The 18,609-nt window shown below is 37.1% G+C and overlaps 1 protein-coding gene across 1 annotated transcript in view; it reads left to right on the top strand.

Moving 5' to 3' along the window:
• Window positions 1–571: 571 nt before the first annotated feature.
• The window catches only part of LOC130914421 (sodium/hydrogen exchanger 1-like), a 98,776-nt gene continuing 80,738 nt past the window's right edge, over window positions 572–18,609 (top strand). Inside the window, exon 1 of the mRNA XM_057833592.1 lies at window positions 572–1,614. Within this exon, the coding sequence (XP_057689575.1) occupies window positions 1,320–1,614 (295 nt within the window). The 5' untranslated portion in view covers window positions 572–1,319. The remainder of the gene's footprint in view (window positions 1,615–18,609) is intronic.

Genomic DNA, 18,609 nt, shown 5'->3' with positions numbered 1-18,609 from the left:
TATCCGTGGATCCCTTTCACAGAAAGAATGTTAATAATGTTAATGTCATCTTGTGGATTTATTGTTATAATAAACAAATACAGTACTGATGTACAGTATGTTGAATGTATATATCCGTCTTATCTTTCCATTCCAACAGAAATTTACATAAAAATATGGCATATTTTAGAGACGGTTTGAATTGTGATTTATTTTTAAGCTGTGATTAACTCGATTAAAAATTTTAATCGTTTGACAGCACTAAAAAAAATTGGGAGGGGAGGCGCTACTTCGCGGTTTTTCACTTATTGCAGGGTGTTCTGGTCCCCATTAACCGCGAAAAACGAGGGAACACTTTAGTGCCGTGCATTTAAAAATGACTTGCAGAGGGTGATTATCAAAGCAAATTTGTTTCAACGTGAAATGAACCAAGAAAACACATGATGAGTCATGAGACGGTGTCCCTCCCAACGCCGACGGCTTAAACCTCCATGCCTGTCAGTGTCGCTGTTTCACAACTACCGCCTTCCCCTCCTTACCAGGCGTTTTCCCTGGAATACACGTTGAAGGCTTTGAAGGTTGAAAGAAGCAAACACACAACCACGCGAAATGAGCCGAGCAGTTAATAGAGGCGACCTGGCTCATCAAGCCGGGTAAAAAAAGCGACAAACACCGCCCCTACGAGGCGGTCTACATCACGGTTGTACCTTCCCTAAACTGACCCTCGCCAAGGTCCTCCTCCTCCTCCGCCTCCGCGGGGGCGGGAGACGCCTGAATTGCCACTACACGCACACGCGGACATTGACTAGCAAAACCATTTGAAAAAGTTCGCGTTTACTCGGCGACGAGACAAAATGCGGCGCGGTTGTGTCGCAGCTGCACGTCAAGGTCAGAGCAGAATCCGAGCGACGCCGCCGCCTCGCGAGCGACTTTGCCGGGAAGGGGACGGAAAGACGCGGAGGGGGATGCCGCTGCCTGTCGCTTGTCTCCAGCATCAACAATGACACCTTTCCCCGGAGAGGACATCCGCGCTTGTTGCAAGTCACGCGGACAAACTTGTTAGAACATTCCGGAAAATTTCGTGGTCTTACATATTGTACGATGAGGCTCTTTCATTTTTTGTGACGTTTCCTGCTTCCCTTCCACGGCCCTCGGCTCCTCACCTGGCTAGCCAAGACACTCCACATCGGTTAGCTCACCGAAAAATATCCCTATTCCGAGTCTTCGTCATGGTTCCACACTTGTAGACTCGGTTTGTTCATGTGGCGAAGTTCGAACCAACAAACGTTCCAACTTCTTGAACTTTAAACAAGCCTCGTCACCTCCATCTCTTCCCTAAAATGTCCCCGAGTACAGGCTCGCGTCACCCGGGCGGGTCCGGTAGCAGCTTATCGGAGCGCGGACTCCTCATGCTGGTGCTCCTGGTCCTCCTGGTGGTCTCCGTCCTGCCTCTCGGAGCCTCCAGCTCCCCCGACGTGGGTCACGGAGATGAGTCGAACGACCATAACGTGGAGAAGGAGCACCACCGCAACTTTACCAAAAAGCCTTTCCCGGTGCTCAGTTTCGAGTACAAACACATCCAGACCCCCTTCGAGATCTCATTATGGGTCCTACTGGCGTCTTTGATGAAATTAGGTGAGTCATACTCTTGTATTTACAAACAAGCTTGTTTAAAAAGGTGGGTAAACTTGCAATGATAGTAGCTTGTATCAAAAATGTTTCCTTGACATACAGAATATGCTCATGAATTAATCATTGAGTGCTCTTCAACCTGCACGGAAACACAGTGGTTCGTTGACCAGGCTGACAGAAGCTAAGAAAGGCTCGACTACCGTCATAATAATGATGTGTAGTTACACGTACTCATAAAGAACCCTGCAAATGAACTCTGTCTGAAGTAGTAGAACATATCTGACCTTCTTTTCTAGATTTTATGGTGTGAAAGCACAGCATTTTGCCTACAAGTAACTTAGTGCTTGCAATGCGTGCCTGCCTTATACTATGCACACCCACTTGCTTTACTCACCCAACTTCCCTGGAAAAGCAATTTGATTGACAGTCATGTCACAGCAGCACTAAAGGTAGAGGTGGGAATCTTAGGGCACGAAACGATTCGACTACGATTAAAATCGATCACAAATCGATTATTGATGCACACCCCCCCCCCCACACACACACACTTTTAATGAGGCCTGAACGATATTGGAAAAAAACTATTGTTGCGATTTTTGGGGGGTTTGCGATATATTGCGATATTATATTGCGATTAGGGCTATCAAAATTATCGCGTTAACGAACGTTAATTATTTTTTTAAATCAATCCCGTCAAAATATTTGACGCACTTAACGCACAAATGCCCCGCTCAAACAGATTAAAATGACAGCAGAGTGAAAGGTGTAGTTGTTGTGTTTTTCGGAGTTTTGCCGCCCTCTGCTGGCGCTTGGGTGCGACTGATTTTATAGGTTTCAGCACCCATGAGCATTGTGTAAGTAATTATTGACATCAACAATGGCGGGCTACTAGTTTATTTTTTGATATAGATTTTTACAAGTTTTATTAAAACAAAAACATGAACAGGGGTTTTAATATATCTTTTAAGAACTACAAGTCTTTTTATCCAAGAATGTTAATAATGGTAATGCCTTCTTGTTGGTTTATTGTTATAATAAAGAAATACAGTACTTACAGTGGTAACAAGTATTTGATACTTGGTTTTCTCATTGTCAGTGTATCAAATACTTGTTCTCCCACTGTATGTACCGTATGTTGAATCCATCTTGTGTCTTATCTTTTCATTCCAACAATAATTTACAGAAAAATATGGCATATTTTATAGAAGGTTTGAATTGCGATTAATTGCAATTAATTACGATTAATTAATTTTTAAGCTGTAATTAACGCGATTAAAATTTTTAATCGTTTGACACCCCTAATTGCGATATTAAAAATATATATATATATTTTTAAAAATAAATTTTGACTTGGTCACTTGAATAGCTGTTTGGAAAGACTTTGGATGACTCGCCATCACCACAGTGTACAGTGATCCCTCGTTTTTCGTGGTTAATGGGGACCAGAACCCGCCGCGATAAGTGAAAAACCGCGAAGTAGCGCACCCCCCCCCCCCCCCCAATTTTTTTTTGTGTGTGTTTTTTGTGCTCAATGTAATTATTCCGATTTGGCATTGGAAACACACATAGAAGAAATTTTTTTTTTCCTCACTTTTCCCCCCAAAGTGATTTAAAAAATGTATATAAATAAATGGTTTCTAAGCACTTCAAATGTCATAATTATGATCAGTTTTGAACAATACTGTCCAACCAAATAATTTTTGAACAAGACTAAAGTACTGTAGTAGATAAAATGCTTGGCTTTATTAAATATTTCTGTTTATCTACCTTAGCTGTGACAGTTGGAGTGACATGTAGAAATTTCAAACTCCTAATGATCACTTCTGGCATTTATATGTCTCCAACGTCTCCACACGCACGCACGCACGCACGCACACACATTCATTCCAGCGCGGCTTCCTTGCAGAAACTGTTTAACAAGTTAAACGATGATTGACAGATTGCTGCCTGGATTCTTTGGCCAGATCAAAGCCATCGTTAACTTTAATAAGCAAGTGCTGCAGTGACTGAGAGGAACAAAGGGCTGGGAGAGGGAGGGTGTGAGGCTGTGCGCAGAGCAGAAAGGAAGGCGTATGTGGATTAAAAAAAAAAAAAAAACTATCGCACGTGCTTGTGATGGGACTATCGCGCACGCGCACATCGCGATGGCGATGTTTAAACGGTATATTGTTCAGGCTTACTTTTAATGTTATATACATTAGTTCCAAAATTGTTCAAAAATCTTCTCAGGCTAAACCAAACAACTACTATTTCAGTATCAAGTTAACAGTTCAAAACAGTAAATAAAATAATCAAAGACCCATTCTGTATCAGCAGCTTTAAAGTGCGTATGACACCAAAAAGCACATTTATTTCATATTTCATGCAGTGTTTTATGCTCCCGAATGAAATGGACCGCTTGGATGTGTGTGGAAGCGAATTTTTTATATATTCAATTTTTGAATCCCGCGCCATGAAAATGAGTGACCTCCGGCCTTAGTCTCGTGTTTAGGACGAATGAGAATGTGACGTCACCCGGGTCAGCATCTCACAATACAGCATTGCTTTATAGCATGCAGATGGACTGCGGATTCAGCTGAATTTGCGGATTAATTCGTTTATTTTTTGCATCACACCAGCCAAAGTGCTGAAGGCTTTTGTAGCTGCACCAGGGAGAGGCGTGTGAGCCTTTTTGGGTTTCAGAAAGTTTCCGTTCACCCTGAGATCGGCCAAGACAAGTGTGCGACAACTGTGGGACCATTGCGAAGCCCGTGCTGACTGTGTTTTACTTCCGCGAAAAAACAGATATGACAAAAAATCAGAATAGTGCATTAAGATGCACCTGCATGAACCTAGCCATAGCTGCTGGCAAAAATTGATTATCAAATTTTTTGGCAACTAATTTAATAATCGAGTAGTTGTTGCAGCCTTATTAAGAAGCTACTTTAGGCTGTAAAATGTCTGAATATTGGCAAATATGTGAATTGTTTTCCAAAGTAAAAGCAGATTTTTGTTGATGTCCTACTTTGAACAAAAATATAATGAAGAAATATATATATAAATAAATATTTACAACTGAAAAGTTGTATATATGTTATGATTTCAAGAATTTCGACAAATTTAAGGTGAAGAAGTTCCTAAACAATTAATTGCTTATCAAAATAGTTGTCATTTAATTTGCTAATCGATTAGTTGTCGATTAATCGACTAGCTTAATCTTTAAACTGTAAATCTGCGCTGGAACCAAACACTACATGATCAGAAAAGACTTACGGAAAGGGAATTGGATGGTGCAACTTTTTTTCCCCTTTATATTTGTTTAATTCACGGGAATGCGGATGAAAACAAAACAAAACAAAAAAACAACATTTCTAGGGGAATAAGGGCTGCAGCTATGGATTATTTAAGTAATTGATTATTCTATCAAATAGTACAATGCAGAATAAATTTCAGGAGATCAAAAACAAAGGCTTGCCAAGATTGCACTTTCTAAAGAGCATTAAATGCAAATACAAAATAGGATCGCCGAGTGTTTCTTCAAACTATGCAGAATTGCACTTTCGGCAAAAATAAATTAAAATACTTGAGCTTAGCCTCAAACGGTATAAGTAAAATCAATGAGGATCTAAGTACAATAAAAGAACAATTGACTAACTTTCATAGCAAAAGTCCGCTAGCTTAAATGCTATAAAATGCTAATTTTAACAATGCTCTTAATTAATTGTTCAAACACATAATTCCACAAAAACAGCTAAATATACCTACATTGAAAAAAATAACTGGTGGATTTACTTGATAAAATCATTGTAACAATTTGCACTTACTTTTATTAAGTAAATTTTAATGCTTGTGAACGGAATTTAATATTGCAAGGAGTAAAATTTACTGAGTTTGTGAACGGAATTTAATATTGCAAGGAGTAAAATTTACTGAGTAAAAGTGCAAATTGTTACAATGATTTTATCAAGTAAATCCGCCAGTTATTTTTTTCAATGTAGGTATATTTAGCTGTTTTTGTGGAATTATGTGTTTGAACAATTAATTAAGAGCATTGTTTAAAAAAAATAAAAAAAGGAAGATAATTAGTTAGCATTTTATAGCATTTAAGCTAGCGGACTTTTGCTATGCAAGTTAGTCAATTGTTCTTTTATTGTACTGAGATCCTCATTGATTTTACTTATACCCTTTGAGGCTAAGCTCAAGTATTTTAATTTATTTTTGCTGAAAGTGCAATTCTGCATAGTTTGAAAAAAAAAATCGTAACAATTTGCACTTACTTTTATTAAGTAAATTTTACTGCTTGTGAACGGAATTTAATATTGCAAGGAGTAAAAATTACTGAATAAAAGTGCAAATTGTTACAATGATTTTATCAAATAAATCCACCAGTTATTTTTTTCAAAAAAATTTTTCTGGGTCTGTTGTCCTCTATTTAAGGGCCATGAGATTTAGCCCGCAATTTTACTCCTTGCAAATTTAAATTCAGTTCACAAGCAGTAAAATTTACAATGAACGGATGTTCATTCGCTGCCACCCTCCCAGTTCAAATGAATTGGACGTCTACTAATTGTAAACTCAATTCAGTTCACAGCAGAAATATATATATATAAAAAAAAGCTTGTTAGATGATATTCCGAGTGTTGGTCCGGGTCTGTTGTCCTCCATTTGAGGGCCAAGTGCTTTCGCCTGCGGTTTGAATCGCAATCACATGCCGGAAAGAGAAGAATGGCTTATCCAGAAGCAGCGCAATGCTGATAATTCACACGGATAAAACAAATCTTCGCTGCATACAATGTTTAACAGATAACAAGCCTATTGCAACTCTGTTTACTGATGCTGGGATTGGAATTGGTGGATAAACGGCTGCATTTGTAAGTTCCATTGTGTTTGCTCAGTTTGGCCGTTCACTCAAGAAAAAAAATCTATAGTGATGATTTCATGTGACGAGCCAAGAACTCCTGTTTGTTATTACGGCTCGCCACAGTGATGATTAAGCAGTACTCATACGGCATGGGATGACAGTTTGTCTTGTATCGCAGTAATAATGATAATAGTGTCACTTTAGGTTCATTAGAATTTGATATAAATGCGTGTAATTGTCCTAAAAAGAGGTGAAATAGTATGAAAATTTGTATAATTAAAAACTCTTTCAGGAAGCAATGTATCTGAATGGATCTCAATTTCCGTTAAAAAAAAAAAAAAAAAAAACAAGTTTACTTGCCTGCTTTAAAAATAAAAGGTAAATGTAATACTGTTCCACTCCTGTGCTGTAGGTGGCAGTCACATGTGTTACGATATTTACCACACACACAAAGTTTTGTTTCCACAGTCACTCCCAACTATCAGATCAATGTACACATTGTAGACTAATGGATTAAAACTAAACTAAATTCAAATAAAGTATTTCTCGGTTAATGTTAACTCAACGGGAGACATTTGAAGACAAGATGGTGGATGCAGGAGGCAGACGGACACACAAGTGTGACTGTCCACTGACCGGTGGCCATAAGCCTCCAATTTATCCAGGAAGACTAGAAAATAGGTTGTGGGTAATTGAATGTGGCTGCTTCACTGCTCTGCCCGGTCCCCGTGTCGGCGCCTGATGGATCCCTCATATCTTACATGGCTTGTATGTGCCGTCCCCAGTCCATTTATCTCCTCGGCAACCTCCGTCTGTGAACATGAGATGTAATATATGATTCTCCGGTCCCTTAAACTAACCTCATCTTCACTTGCTGCACTCCCAATCAATTACATTTATAAAACTGAGTGTGACACATCGAAAAGGTGATATGTCGCGACACTTTGTAGCCCAAAAGGTTATAGATATGCTCCCATCAAGAATCGATATATCGTTTTACAAAGGTGGCACTGTTTAAAAAAAAAAAAAAAAAAAAGAACCAACAGGTTGCAACCAAAATCTAGAATAGTGTCTACTAGTTCACTGACTACCAATGACGGTGCTAGACATCTAATTCATTTTGACTGGATTGGACGTCTAGCGCTGTCAATGGCACTGAAACCAGAGCATTCACAACCAGGCTCATGGGCATTTATATGATATCAACTGCAGGTCACAGCTTCTTCTCTGAAGCAAGGTCATAAACATAACACAGCTGCCAAGTAAAATTCCACTTTCTTGGGAGCATCTTAATGGGTTAACATGGGGGCCTGCCTATCTATACTGGAAATGATAAAAAAGTGTATGTGCTGAGATTTCGGGGCAGATTTTTTCTTAGGCACCGGGGTGAGGCTCTCTGGTGCGTTTGTCCTGGCCTGCCAGCTTTTAACCCTTACATGCACAATTTACTGGACCCTACACTCTTCCATAAGTGGGTCAAAAATGACCCATATTAGAACCAATGTGTTTTTATGCCATTTTGGTGAAGAATAATCACTTGTATATTAATTAGTATGATATTTAGGGCCACACAAGAATGATTTCATGCTTGAAATATCTTTGATTCAATTAACATTTTTTTGAAAAAAAAACAAACAAACAAACAAAACAACAAAAAAAGACAACAGAATAGCAACAGACTTCATCCTTCCTTGTATTTTATCATCAATGATGAAGAGCTCCCATGCATCTTTTTGGTGAGACAGCGGTGCTAAGCCCTTGTGGAGGCACTGACCGATTTCTGAGGATATTGTGGCTCTGTGTTCTGCCCTGGGTGGGAGGAAATTCTCTCTAGTAAGAGCTCTACCAACTCATTCTGTTGGCCATGATTTGGACACTTTCTACTTCAGAGGACACATAAGTGGAATTTTATGAGTCACATTGATCCTGTTCAGTTGGATTTCCAGGTGGACAACTGCCACTGCCACCTGGACAATAGTCTGGGTCGTCATCATCAGAAATTTCGGACACTTGAGTCCAACCCCGTCACTGCCTCTCCGTCATCCAACATCTATAGGACCATTTCAGCTGTAAATCTAGCACAAATCCGATTTTTTTGTGTTTTTCCGACTCGACTGAACGGGAAAAGTCGCATAAAAGTGGACCATTTTCAAATTCGATCCAGGTCACTTTCGTAAGTTAAGCGAGAGAGACAGGGTCCTACGGTAGCGGTGCAGATGTGCATTAGCGTTAGCCCCTAGCTTGAACGCGGCTTTTAGGGAAGGAGCGGGCTTGACAACAGTCATGAAAAAATAAAATGGGTTGAGAATAGCCTGACAATGCTCGGTTTTCTCTCTGCTCCAATGCTCATGCGAGCCAGTTTGCTCAACGTATCTCGGTCTGCGAATTAGAGCGCATGTGTGATGGACAAACGCAGTCTGAATGGGTACGCCAAAAAAACAGATATGACAAAAAATCTGAATTGTGCATTAGGACCTAGCCTTAGTTAGCTAGCTAGTTATGATGTAGGTTAATTTGTTGATAAATAATCATAGTCATGAAAGACACACACACAAAATACTATATGGACATAATACTTACAGTACACGTATCAGCTCTTGCTGTGTAAAATAATCTTCTTAAGGGATGTCAATTTTTACATACATCGTCTGTGTGGTCCACGATAAATTTATTCCTGAGAGCCAAAGTTGATAAGAATGAAAGATTCCCATTGGATTCCATAGAAAATGCTTAGGGGTCATTTTTGACCCACTTGTGGAATCTTAGGGTAGTAATACAAAAATGACAATTTCTTGAAATGTATAAAAGTTCATCAAAAATTTGAATGGCATTATATCAAAAACATGTTTTTTGAGGAATACCTGGAATATTAATTGATAACAATTTTTCATTCCGAAGATATTTCAAGAAAGCAACCTCACTGGGTCATTTTTGACCCACTTATGGATCTAAGGGTTAATTAAACTTTCCTTAATAAATGCATCTAAGGTGATGATTGCTTTCTTTTTTTTTGTCCCTGTCATCATCTCCTGTTTGTTAAGACAATGAAAGAATCTATGAAAGGGGAAAATTGACTTTTTTGTTCTTCACTTCCTATTCCCTTGGGGACATTTTTGCGTCACTTCCTTTTCAATAACCCAACATCAACAAGAAGTAACCTGTAAATGCCCCAAAGTTAAACAAGAAGTGACCAGTAAAGGCCCCAAAAGGAAATGGTAAATGGAGAGTGCTTATATAGTACATTTATCTACCATAATTTTCGGACTATAAGCTGCTACTTTTTTCCCTCATTTTGAATCCCGAGGCTTATAGTCCAATGCGGCTTATTTGTTGATTTATTTGGGTTAATAGGTAACACTTTATTTAACAGCGGCGTCATAAGACTGTCATAGGTGTGACATGACATTATCATGAATGCTTATGAAAGATCCCATTAAGTCTCATCCGGCAAATTATGTCACTAACTCCATTTATGTCCAGCCCTGATCTTTTACATCTATTCAAAGTGAGATAATTTGCCGGATGATACAAAATGATGTCTGTCATAGGCATTCATTAATGCTCATGGCAGTGTCATGTCATAATTATGATGGTCTTATGACAGTCTTATGGCGCCACTGTCAAATGAAGTTGTCACAAAGCTCCATAGCCAGCAATTAATGAAACAACTAGAACAGTAACTGAATAAACAATTAGCACAGAACAGGAATTTTGTTATTTACATCTGTAGCGCTGCAATGCATGCTAGGAGGCATGTTTGACGACCGGTGACAAGGTCAAGTAGTGTTACCTGTTGTAATCTTTTGGTGTAAATATCCCATATTACAGTGAGGACAGCTGCGGTTTATAGTCCAGTGCGGCTTATTTGTCAACAAATGCCGTTTTCATGCCAAATTTGAAGGGTGCGGTTTACAGTCAGGTGCGCCTTATGGACAACTCGAGCTACCAACTGCACCACGGCAGCCTGAAAAGGAACTGACCGAAAATCAACGGGAAGTGACATCAAATGCCCCCAAATTAACTCATTGCCTGGCAATGGCTGATACTGACGACCATAGACGTCCAATCCGTTTGAATTCGAACGGATCGGACGTCTACTAGTGATTTAAAACGCCCTAAAGTCCTTTCAATTCTCAACACCCAAAGTGCTTAGTGTTTGTTCACTTTTGCTCTACTCTGTATTGCTGTCAGCATAATTCATTGCTACCAGCACATTAGCGAAATGACCTCCTACTCTATTTTGTTTGAGGATGTAAATAAACACACAAATGTAATGAATAACTTCTTATCGTAAAGCCATATAATCCAAAGTAGACTGTTTTATTGTGACATCAAACATCCAGCAGATTACAGATAACAGATTAGCATTTGAAAAACACCCGCCGCCACTGCTACGGCTTCTTATTCTTCTTCTGTTCTTGTTTAAATTCTTCTTTGCTACTCACATAGAATATTAAGAATGGGTCTCATTACATATTTAATTAAACTCCATGTTTTTGGCTGATGGCATTTATGTGGAGTCTGGGCTGTTACGTACTACAATCCATGCGAGAAATTGCATGTCAAAAACTGAAATGCTATCAAAAGGAAAATTGCCTGAGACAAAAGTGGACTGCTATTCAGTATATGACAGTGCTCATTAAGGGTGGGAACTTCTGGGTAGCTCACGGTACGATTTGTGATACAAGGCTCACGGTAACGATCTCACCATATGGCGATACAACAATTATCGATACATAGGTCAGGAAATCATTCTGCAATAGATTGATTTTTGGTCACTTCTTGTAGATTTTGGGGCATTTACGGATTACATCCTGTTGATATGGTGGCATTTACAGATTATCAACTAGTTCGAATAATAGAGTAATCTGATTAAAAACGTTTAATTCGTGGCAGAATAAGTTTTAGAAGATGTAAAACAAAAGACTAAGATTGCACTGTCAAAAGAGCATTTAATGCGAATGTGAAATAAAATTCCCCGAGTTTTTCTTCATACTTAGCAGAATTGCAGTTTCATTTAACAAGAGCAATAAATGCATTTAAAAATAAATTAAAATACCTTATCTTGGCCTCAAACGGTATAAAAAGATAAATGAATGAGAATCCAACAATAGAACTAGCTAACTTGCATAGCGGAAGTCAGCTAACTTAAATGCTTTAAAATGCTAACAATTTTTTACAATGCCCTTAACAAATCATTCATTCACATATTCCAACAAAACAACTGCTAAATATACCTGTAAACTAAATTACGAATGTATTAAAAAACATATTATCTCAAAGAAAAACTTATGTTGGTCTTAACAGGGAGCAGCTGGATTTAGCCATGGTAAATTTTGACATTGTCACAGACGCTCGAAGACGAAGGACGCATTTACTATGAAATCTGAGGGTCAAAAATTGTTATTCGATATTTTCTGCGTCCTATATGGTATACTGGGGGCGGGTTTCAATAAGCTTCAGCTTCTCCCGTCTGCCCTTTTCTTTTCGGGTTGAATTAATTGTAAACACATATAAATGCTGTATGTTTGTTCGGATTTGTCATGCCTGAAGGGAAAATAAATAAAAATAAATAAATGAAATAAATGAGTTATATGTCATTCACTGTTGCCACTAGAGGGCAGTGTATCCACCCAAATCAATAAAACTAAATGTAAACAATTTCAAAACAAACCATTACAACGCATCTCTTCATCAAATGAATACTCAAAGCAGCAAAATTTGATTCAAAGCTTTTTCTAATCAAATTACTCGAGTTAATTGATTAATCGTTGCAGAGCTACTTTTAACAAATCGTTCAAACACATATTCCCACAAAAACTGCCAAATAATAATAATAATACATTTTATGAACATATTAGCTAAAACAAAAACTTATGTTGGTCATAACAGGGAGCAGCTGGATTCAGGCATGTTTTGTCATATTCATTGTTGCCACTACAGGACAGTGTATCCACCCAAATCAATAAAACTAAATGCAAACCATAACAATGAAACTCTTAATTAAACGAATACTCGAAGCAGCGAAATTGAATTCAAAGCTTTTTTTTAATCGAATTACTCGAGTTAATTGATTAATTGTGGCGGCACTAACACAGTGACACATTTTTAAAACGATCTAACTAGGGCTGCAACGATTAAGCGATTAACTCGAGTATTCGATTAGAAAAAAAAGATTCAAATTAAATATTGCTGCTTCAAGTATTCGTTTAATTAAAGTAGCGCCGCAATCGTTTATTTTGAAAGTATTTGCATTTAGTTTTATTGATTTGGGTGGATACACGGCCCTCTTGTCTGCCTCATTTCACATGGCTGAATCCAGCTGCTCCATGTTAGGAAGAACATAAGCCAAGTTTTTGTTGGAGCCAATGTTTTTTCTAATGCATTCGTAATTAAGATTATTGGTATATTCAGCAGTTGTCAGTTTTTTTTTTTTTTTTTTTTTTTTTTTTTTTTTTTTTGTGGGAATATGTGTCCGAACCATTTGTTAAGAGCATTGTTTACAAAAAATAAATAAAAAAATAAAAAAAAGCGTTAGCATTTTATAGCATTTAAGCTAGCGGACTTTTGCTATGTAAGTTAGCCATTGTTCTTTTGTTGTACATATATCCTTATTTATTTTATTTTTTTTTATACCGTTTAAGGCTCGGCTCAGGTATTTTAATTTTTCGTGTTCCTTATCCAATTACTCGATTATTCGAACTAACTAGATCATCGGTTAATCGACAACTAAAATAATCGATAGCTGCAGCCCTAGTTTCAACGATTTACATGGAAAATAAAGACGCTTGACCGAAAATGGTTAAATATTAGATGAAATGTCTTGTTTTCTCATGTATATTAATAATTGCTCTGTTCCAAAAATAAAATCTTTAATCCGATTACCCGATTAATCGATAGAATTTTCAGTCGAATACTCGATTACTAAAATATTCGATAGATGCAGCATCCCTAGATATAACGGTTCTTGGCGGGAGCATATCGATAACCTTTTGGAATACAAAGTACTGCGATACATCCTCATTTCGATATACTATTAGACCCCTCATCGACACCATGCAACGACCATGTACACCGTCATAAACCCGTGTTACACTAATTATTAGCGTAATTTTCCTAAATTGTGTTTGAAAGTCTTTGTAATCCCCAAAATTCGCTGTAAAAGAACAAAACAAGAACATTTAAATATACTGTCGCACCCTTAGTGCTAATACAAAATCACTACATCCTTGGAAAATTGACGCCCTGCGGCCTGTACTGTCAGAGTTATTAACAAATTAACTAAATTAAAAATTATAATGCCAAAATCAGATTGAATGCTTGATCAGGGCTTTTTGGCAATGATATTATTGGTTTTCCATCTGTGGTTTCATCTTTATTCTTTTTGCAGTTCCCATAAAACAAGACAATATTTTGCAACTAATGCATGTTTGGGCAACCCTAGACAAAACATGAATGTGTTTTAAAAGTGAGTGGAATAATAGTACCAAATTAGAAATGATGGATAAGCCCTCGCATACCTGTGCCAATGGTTTTATAGCTTGTCATCAAACTTTTCTGACACCATCTGCTCACCCACACTCAATGATACAAATTTAAATTATTCACAACTCTCCATCAGTCCCATTTACTTTGTGAAAATTTACTAGCAACAATACTTAAACTATTGAAAAAAGAAAAAAATTGAGAAAAAAAAAAAAAACATGAAAATTATCACTAGTTACTTTGCCAAGTAACTAATCTTACATTCAGGTAACTGAGTTACTAACGCAATTACTTTTTGGGAGAAGTAATTTGTAACTGTAATTAATTACTTTTTTTAAAGTAAAATTAACAACACTGATTGGCAGATTATCAAAATCAGGTGACTTGGACTCGGATGCAAAAATACGCGATTGGGACATCGCTAGTATTTATATAATACAGTTTAATCCGATCTAAGATGGTTTATCTATGAATGATGAAGATAGGTGTATATAAAAGGGATCTCGGAAGCCATGTCTCTGCACAGTTGTAAAGAAAAACAAACAATGGGCGAAACAATAGTAAAGGCCTTGACTAAACTGTGATTCGACTTGACGAACGTTTTACTTGACATGACTCGTCTTTACAACTTTGTGACTTGGCTCGACTCGAAATGACCTCGAGACTCGACTCGACCTGACTCGACATAACCCCATGACTCGACTTGACTTTCCCACAACAGGTAAGACTCGGGACGTACTTGTAAATCGGGCAATTGTCTGCAAAATGGCCCTTTGAAATCAAAAGTAGCAGACTTTTATTTTAGTTGGGTTTCGGTTGGTTTACTTTTGATAGACATGTCGCTAAGCGAAACTGTCGCTAAGCAAAACAGTTTTTTTTTTTTTGCGGATGAATTTTAAGCCATTAATGCAGCAAATGCAAAAGACCTGAAAATGATGATTAGTTTTGTATAGCAATAATGATATGCAGGTGAAGCAATTACAAAAGGGTCTTTACACAGCGGGGTTCCTCCACCCACACATAGACATAGTTCAAAGACATAATGTTTGCCATGAAGGCACATTGACCTGGCGGCTCTCATTAAGTTAAATGATTATGGTTGAGTCCAAAGTAACATGACTGCAACAGACCAATCAGGAAAAAATAAGTATCATGTAGCATCTTTCTCTGTAACATGTATAGGAAAAACTCCAGGTTAATCATTTAAAACCTCACCCTGAGTCTACTTAGTTGAGCTATTTAGGTATGAGATAAAGGCCCTTTATCTTTTAAGTTTGTCATGCCGCGTATTGTGTAAACAGCACTGCCAAAGATGGCTAATCTCTACCATGTGAAAGACCGTATAAGTGGATGATCTTGTGGATATCATAAATATAGATTTGTTTGATTTCTAAGGAGCATTGCCAGATATTTTTGAGTTCGTGACAATTTATTTGTATCTTAATCTCTATAAAGGCGAGTTTGTCTGTGCGGCTGCCTGTGTGTTCGTGTTTTATGGACGCCAAAACAGCTGGGTGTATTATGATGGAATTTTACCCAGTTGTACTTTATGTGTCTGCGGGTTTTCTTAGTTGGGTTTGATCTCTGTAGTCCTCCATTTAGTGTGGGAAAATTTCTTTGTTAACTCGAAAAATGAGCATAGAAAATTTCTGATTGTGGAGACAAGAGCGTCTTTTGGGCAAAAGATGCGTCTCTTGTAGTGCTGCAACGATTAATCGATTAACTCGAGTATTCGATTAGAAAAAAAGATTCGAATTAAATTTTGCTGCTTCGAGTATTCGTTTAATTAAAGTGGCGTTCTAATGGTTTATTTTGAAAGTGCTTGCATTTAGTAGTTTTATTGATTTGAGTGGATACACTGCATTATAGTCTGTCTCATTTCACATGGCTGAATCCAGGTGCTCCCTGTTAAGTCCAACATAAGCTAAGTTTTTGTTTGAGCCAATGTTTTTTTTTTTTTTTTTAATGCATTCATAATTTAGTTTATAGGTATATTTAGCCTATTTTTTAGAAATATGTGTCCAAACCATTTGTTAAGTGCATTGTAAAAAATGTTAGCATTTTATTGCATTTAAACTAGCGGACTATTGCGATGTAAGTTAGCCAGTTCTTTTATTGTACACAGATCCTCATTTATTTATTCTTTTATAACGTTTGAGGCTCAGCTCACGTAATTTATTTTTTAATGTTTCTTATCCGACTACTCGATTATTCGATCTAATGGTTCATCGATTAATCGACTACTAAAATAATTGATAGCTGCAGCCCTAGTCACTTGCGATTGCAATGTCGCAGATGGCTTTCAAACTTTATGGTTTCATGTACACATTGCCAAAAAAGAAAAATAATAATAAATAATTAAAAGACTAAGAATAAAAGAGTAAAAGCAAAACAGACACAAGCACAGATAAAATCAGATACCAATCAAGTGCGTTATAAATAAAATGCATTATTATTATTATTTTGCATTCATGTTACACAAATCTGAGCAACCCAGGGGAGACTGCAAGTGTTATGTTTTTAAAAAAAAAGGATCTGGCAAGGAGATTCAATTGTACTGTTTAAATTTAAAATGTCAAAATTTAAGTCTGCAACTACCGTATTTTTCGGACTATAAATCACACCTGAGTATAAGTCGCACCAGCCATAAAATGCCCAACGAAGAGTAAAACATGTTGCACCGGAGTATAAGTCATATTGGGGGGAAATTTACCTGATAAAATCCAACAAATAGAACAGATATTTCTCCTTGAAAGGCAATTTAAAATAAAAATACAAAGGAGAACAACATGCTGAATAAGTGTATAGTATGATACTGTTACATGATGCATGAACAACGAAATGCAAACGTGGCCGGTATGTTAATGTAACATAGCTATCAAGAGTTATTCAGATAACTGTAGCATAAAGAACAAGCTAACAAGTTTACCAAACCATCAGTGTCACTCCAAAATATCAAAATAACATGTGAAATGATATAATAACTAGAGATGTCCCGATCGATCGGCATCCCGATAGATCGGGTCCGATCACGTTATTTTCAAAGTATCGGAATCGGCAAAAAAATATCGGTCATGCCTTTTTTAATATATATTAGGGCTGTCAAACGATTACAATTTTTAATCGAGTTAATTACAGCTTAAAAATTAATTAATCGTAATTAATCGCAATTAATCGCAATTCAAACCATCTATAAAATATGCCATATTTTTCTGTAAATTATATATATATATTCTGTAAAATAATTTGTTGGAATGGAAAGATAAGACACAAGATGGATATATACATTCAACATACGGTACATAAGGACTGTAGTGGGCATTTCACTCTACTGTCCTTTAAATCTGTCTATGCTGTCCTCACTCCGAAGCCTCTACTTTTTCCAAAGCTAGACAGCTAGTGAACGACGCCTTAATAATCAGACTTCTTCCTTTTTCATCTGATTTATTAATAAAATGGCCTCAAACCACTGTCCTCTTTAAAAAAAAGTACACAAGCATTGCATTAACAACAACGTTAGCTTAGCACGCTATACAGGTTCACTAAACATAAACAAAAAGCGTCTCATACAAAAAATATAACATTTCGCTTACTAACATAATATGTACATTCTTTACAACAACCATACTTACGGACAAATCTTGTCCAAGGATCATATAAGCACAACATTACAATGTAGGCGTCAGCCCGAGACGTCGTGCAGCCATATTGAACTGGCAAGGAAGCAATAAACCATGTCGCAAAGCGACCACAAGAGTTCGCTGTTAGACAGCACAAAAAACCTTGCTGTAAAACTTACCAAAAGGCAGAATACTGTCTGAGCGGGACATGTGTGTTAATTGCGTCAAATATTTTAACGTGATTAATTAAAAAAATTAATTACCGCGCGTTAACGCGATAATTTTGACAGCCCTAATATATATATATATTTTAATTAAATCGTTTTCTAATTGTATTTAACGTTACAGACATAATTTGTTACACTCATCCAGAGTCTTTAGTTTAGGCTTAAGGTAGGGTTATCAAATTTATCCAGATAACTGTGGTAATTACTTTTTTAAAAAAACCATCACGTTAAAAGATTTAACTTAATCAATGCGTGCGCTACATGACCCACTCACGCATTGTCACGCTCAATCTAATGGCGCCGTTTTACCTATATAGAGAGATAAAAGGCAGCGTAACATGAGTAGAGTGAATTTTGGCAGCCTTTGGAGCCTTTTTTTGATTGGCTAAAGCCTTACAATCCCTTTCCCGACGATTAGAAATGTCATGGGAAGCAAGGTAGCAATTGATCTTTTTCTTAACGCCTTATGTTATTTCCCAACGCAGAGAAGATATATCAATTGGTAGCACTACGTACAGTCATGGTTCCACTTCCCATCATGCATTTGGGCATGGCTACAGTATCATTTACTGAAAGCTCAACAAATACACTAGATGGCAATAGTTAGTCACAATATATAAAGTCACAAGTCTTTCTTTCCGTGGATCCTTCTCACAGAAAGAATGTTAATGTAAATGCCTTCTTGAGGATTTGTCATAATAAACAAATACAGTACTTATGTACTGTATGTTGAATGTATACATTCGTCCGAGTTTTATTCATTTTTTTCTTAATGCATTGCCAAAATGTATATGATCAGGAAAAATTATCGGGAATGATCGGAATT

This window comes from Corythoichthys intestinalis, chromosome 4, assembly GCF_030265065.1.
Source record: "Corythoichthys intestinalis isolate RoL2023-P3 chromosome 4, ASM3026506v1, whole genome shotgun sequence".
NCBI lineage: Eukaryota > Metazoa > Chordata > Actinopteri > Syngnathiformes > Syngnathidae > Corythoichthys > Corythoichthys intestinalis.
The sequence above is the reverse complement of the archived record's forward strand: the minus strand, read 5'-3'. Positions and strand labels throughout refer to the sequence as shown.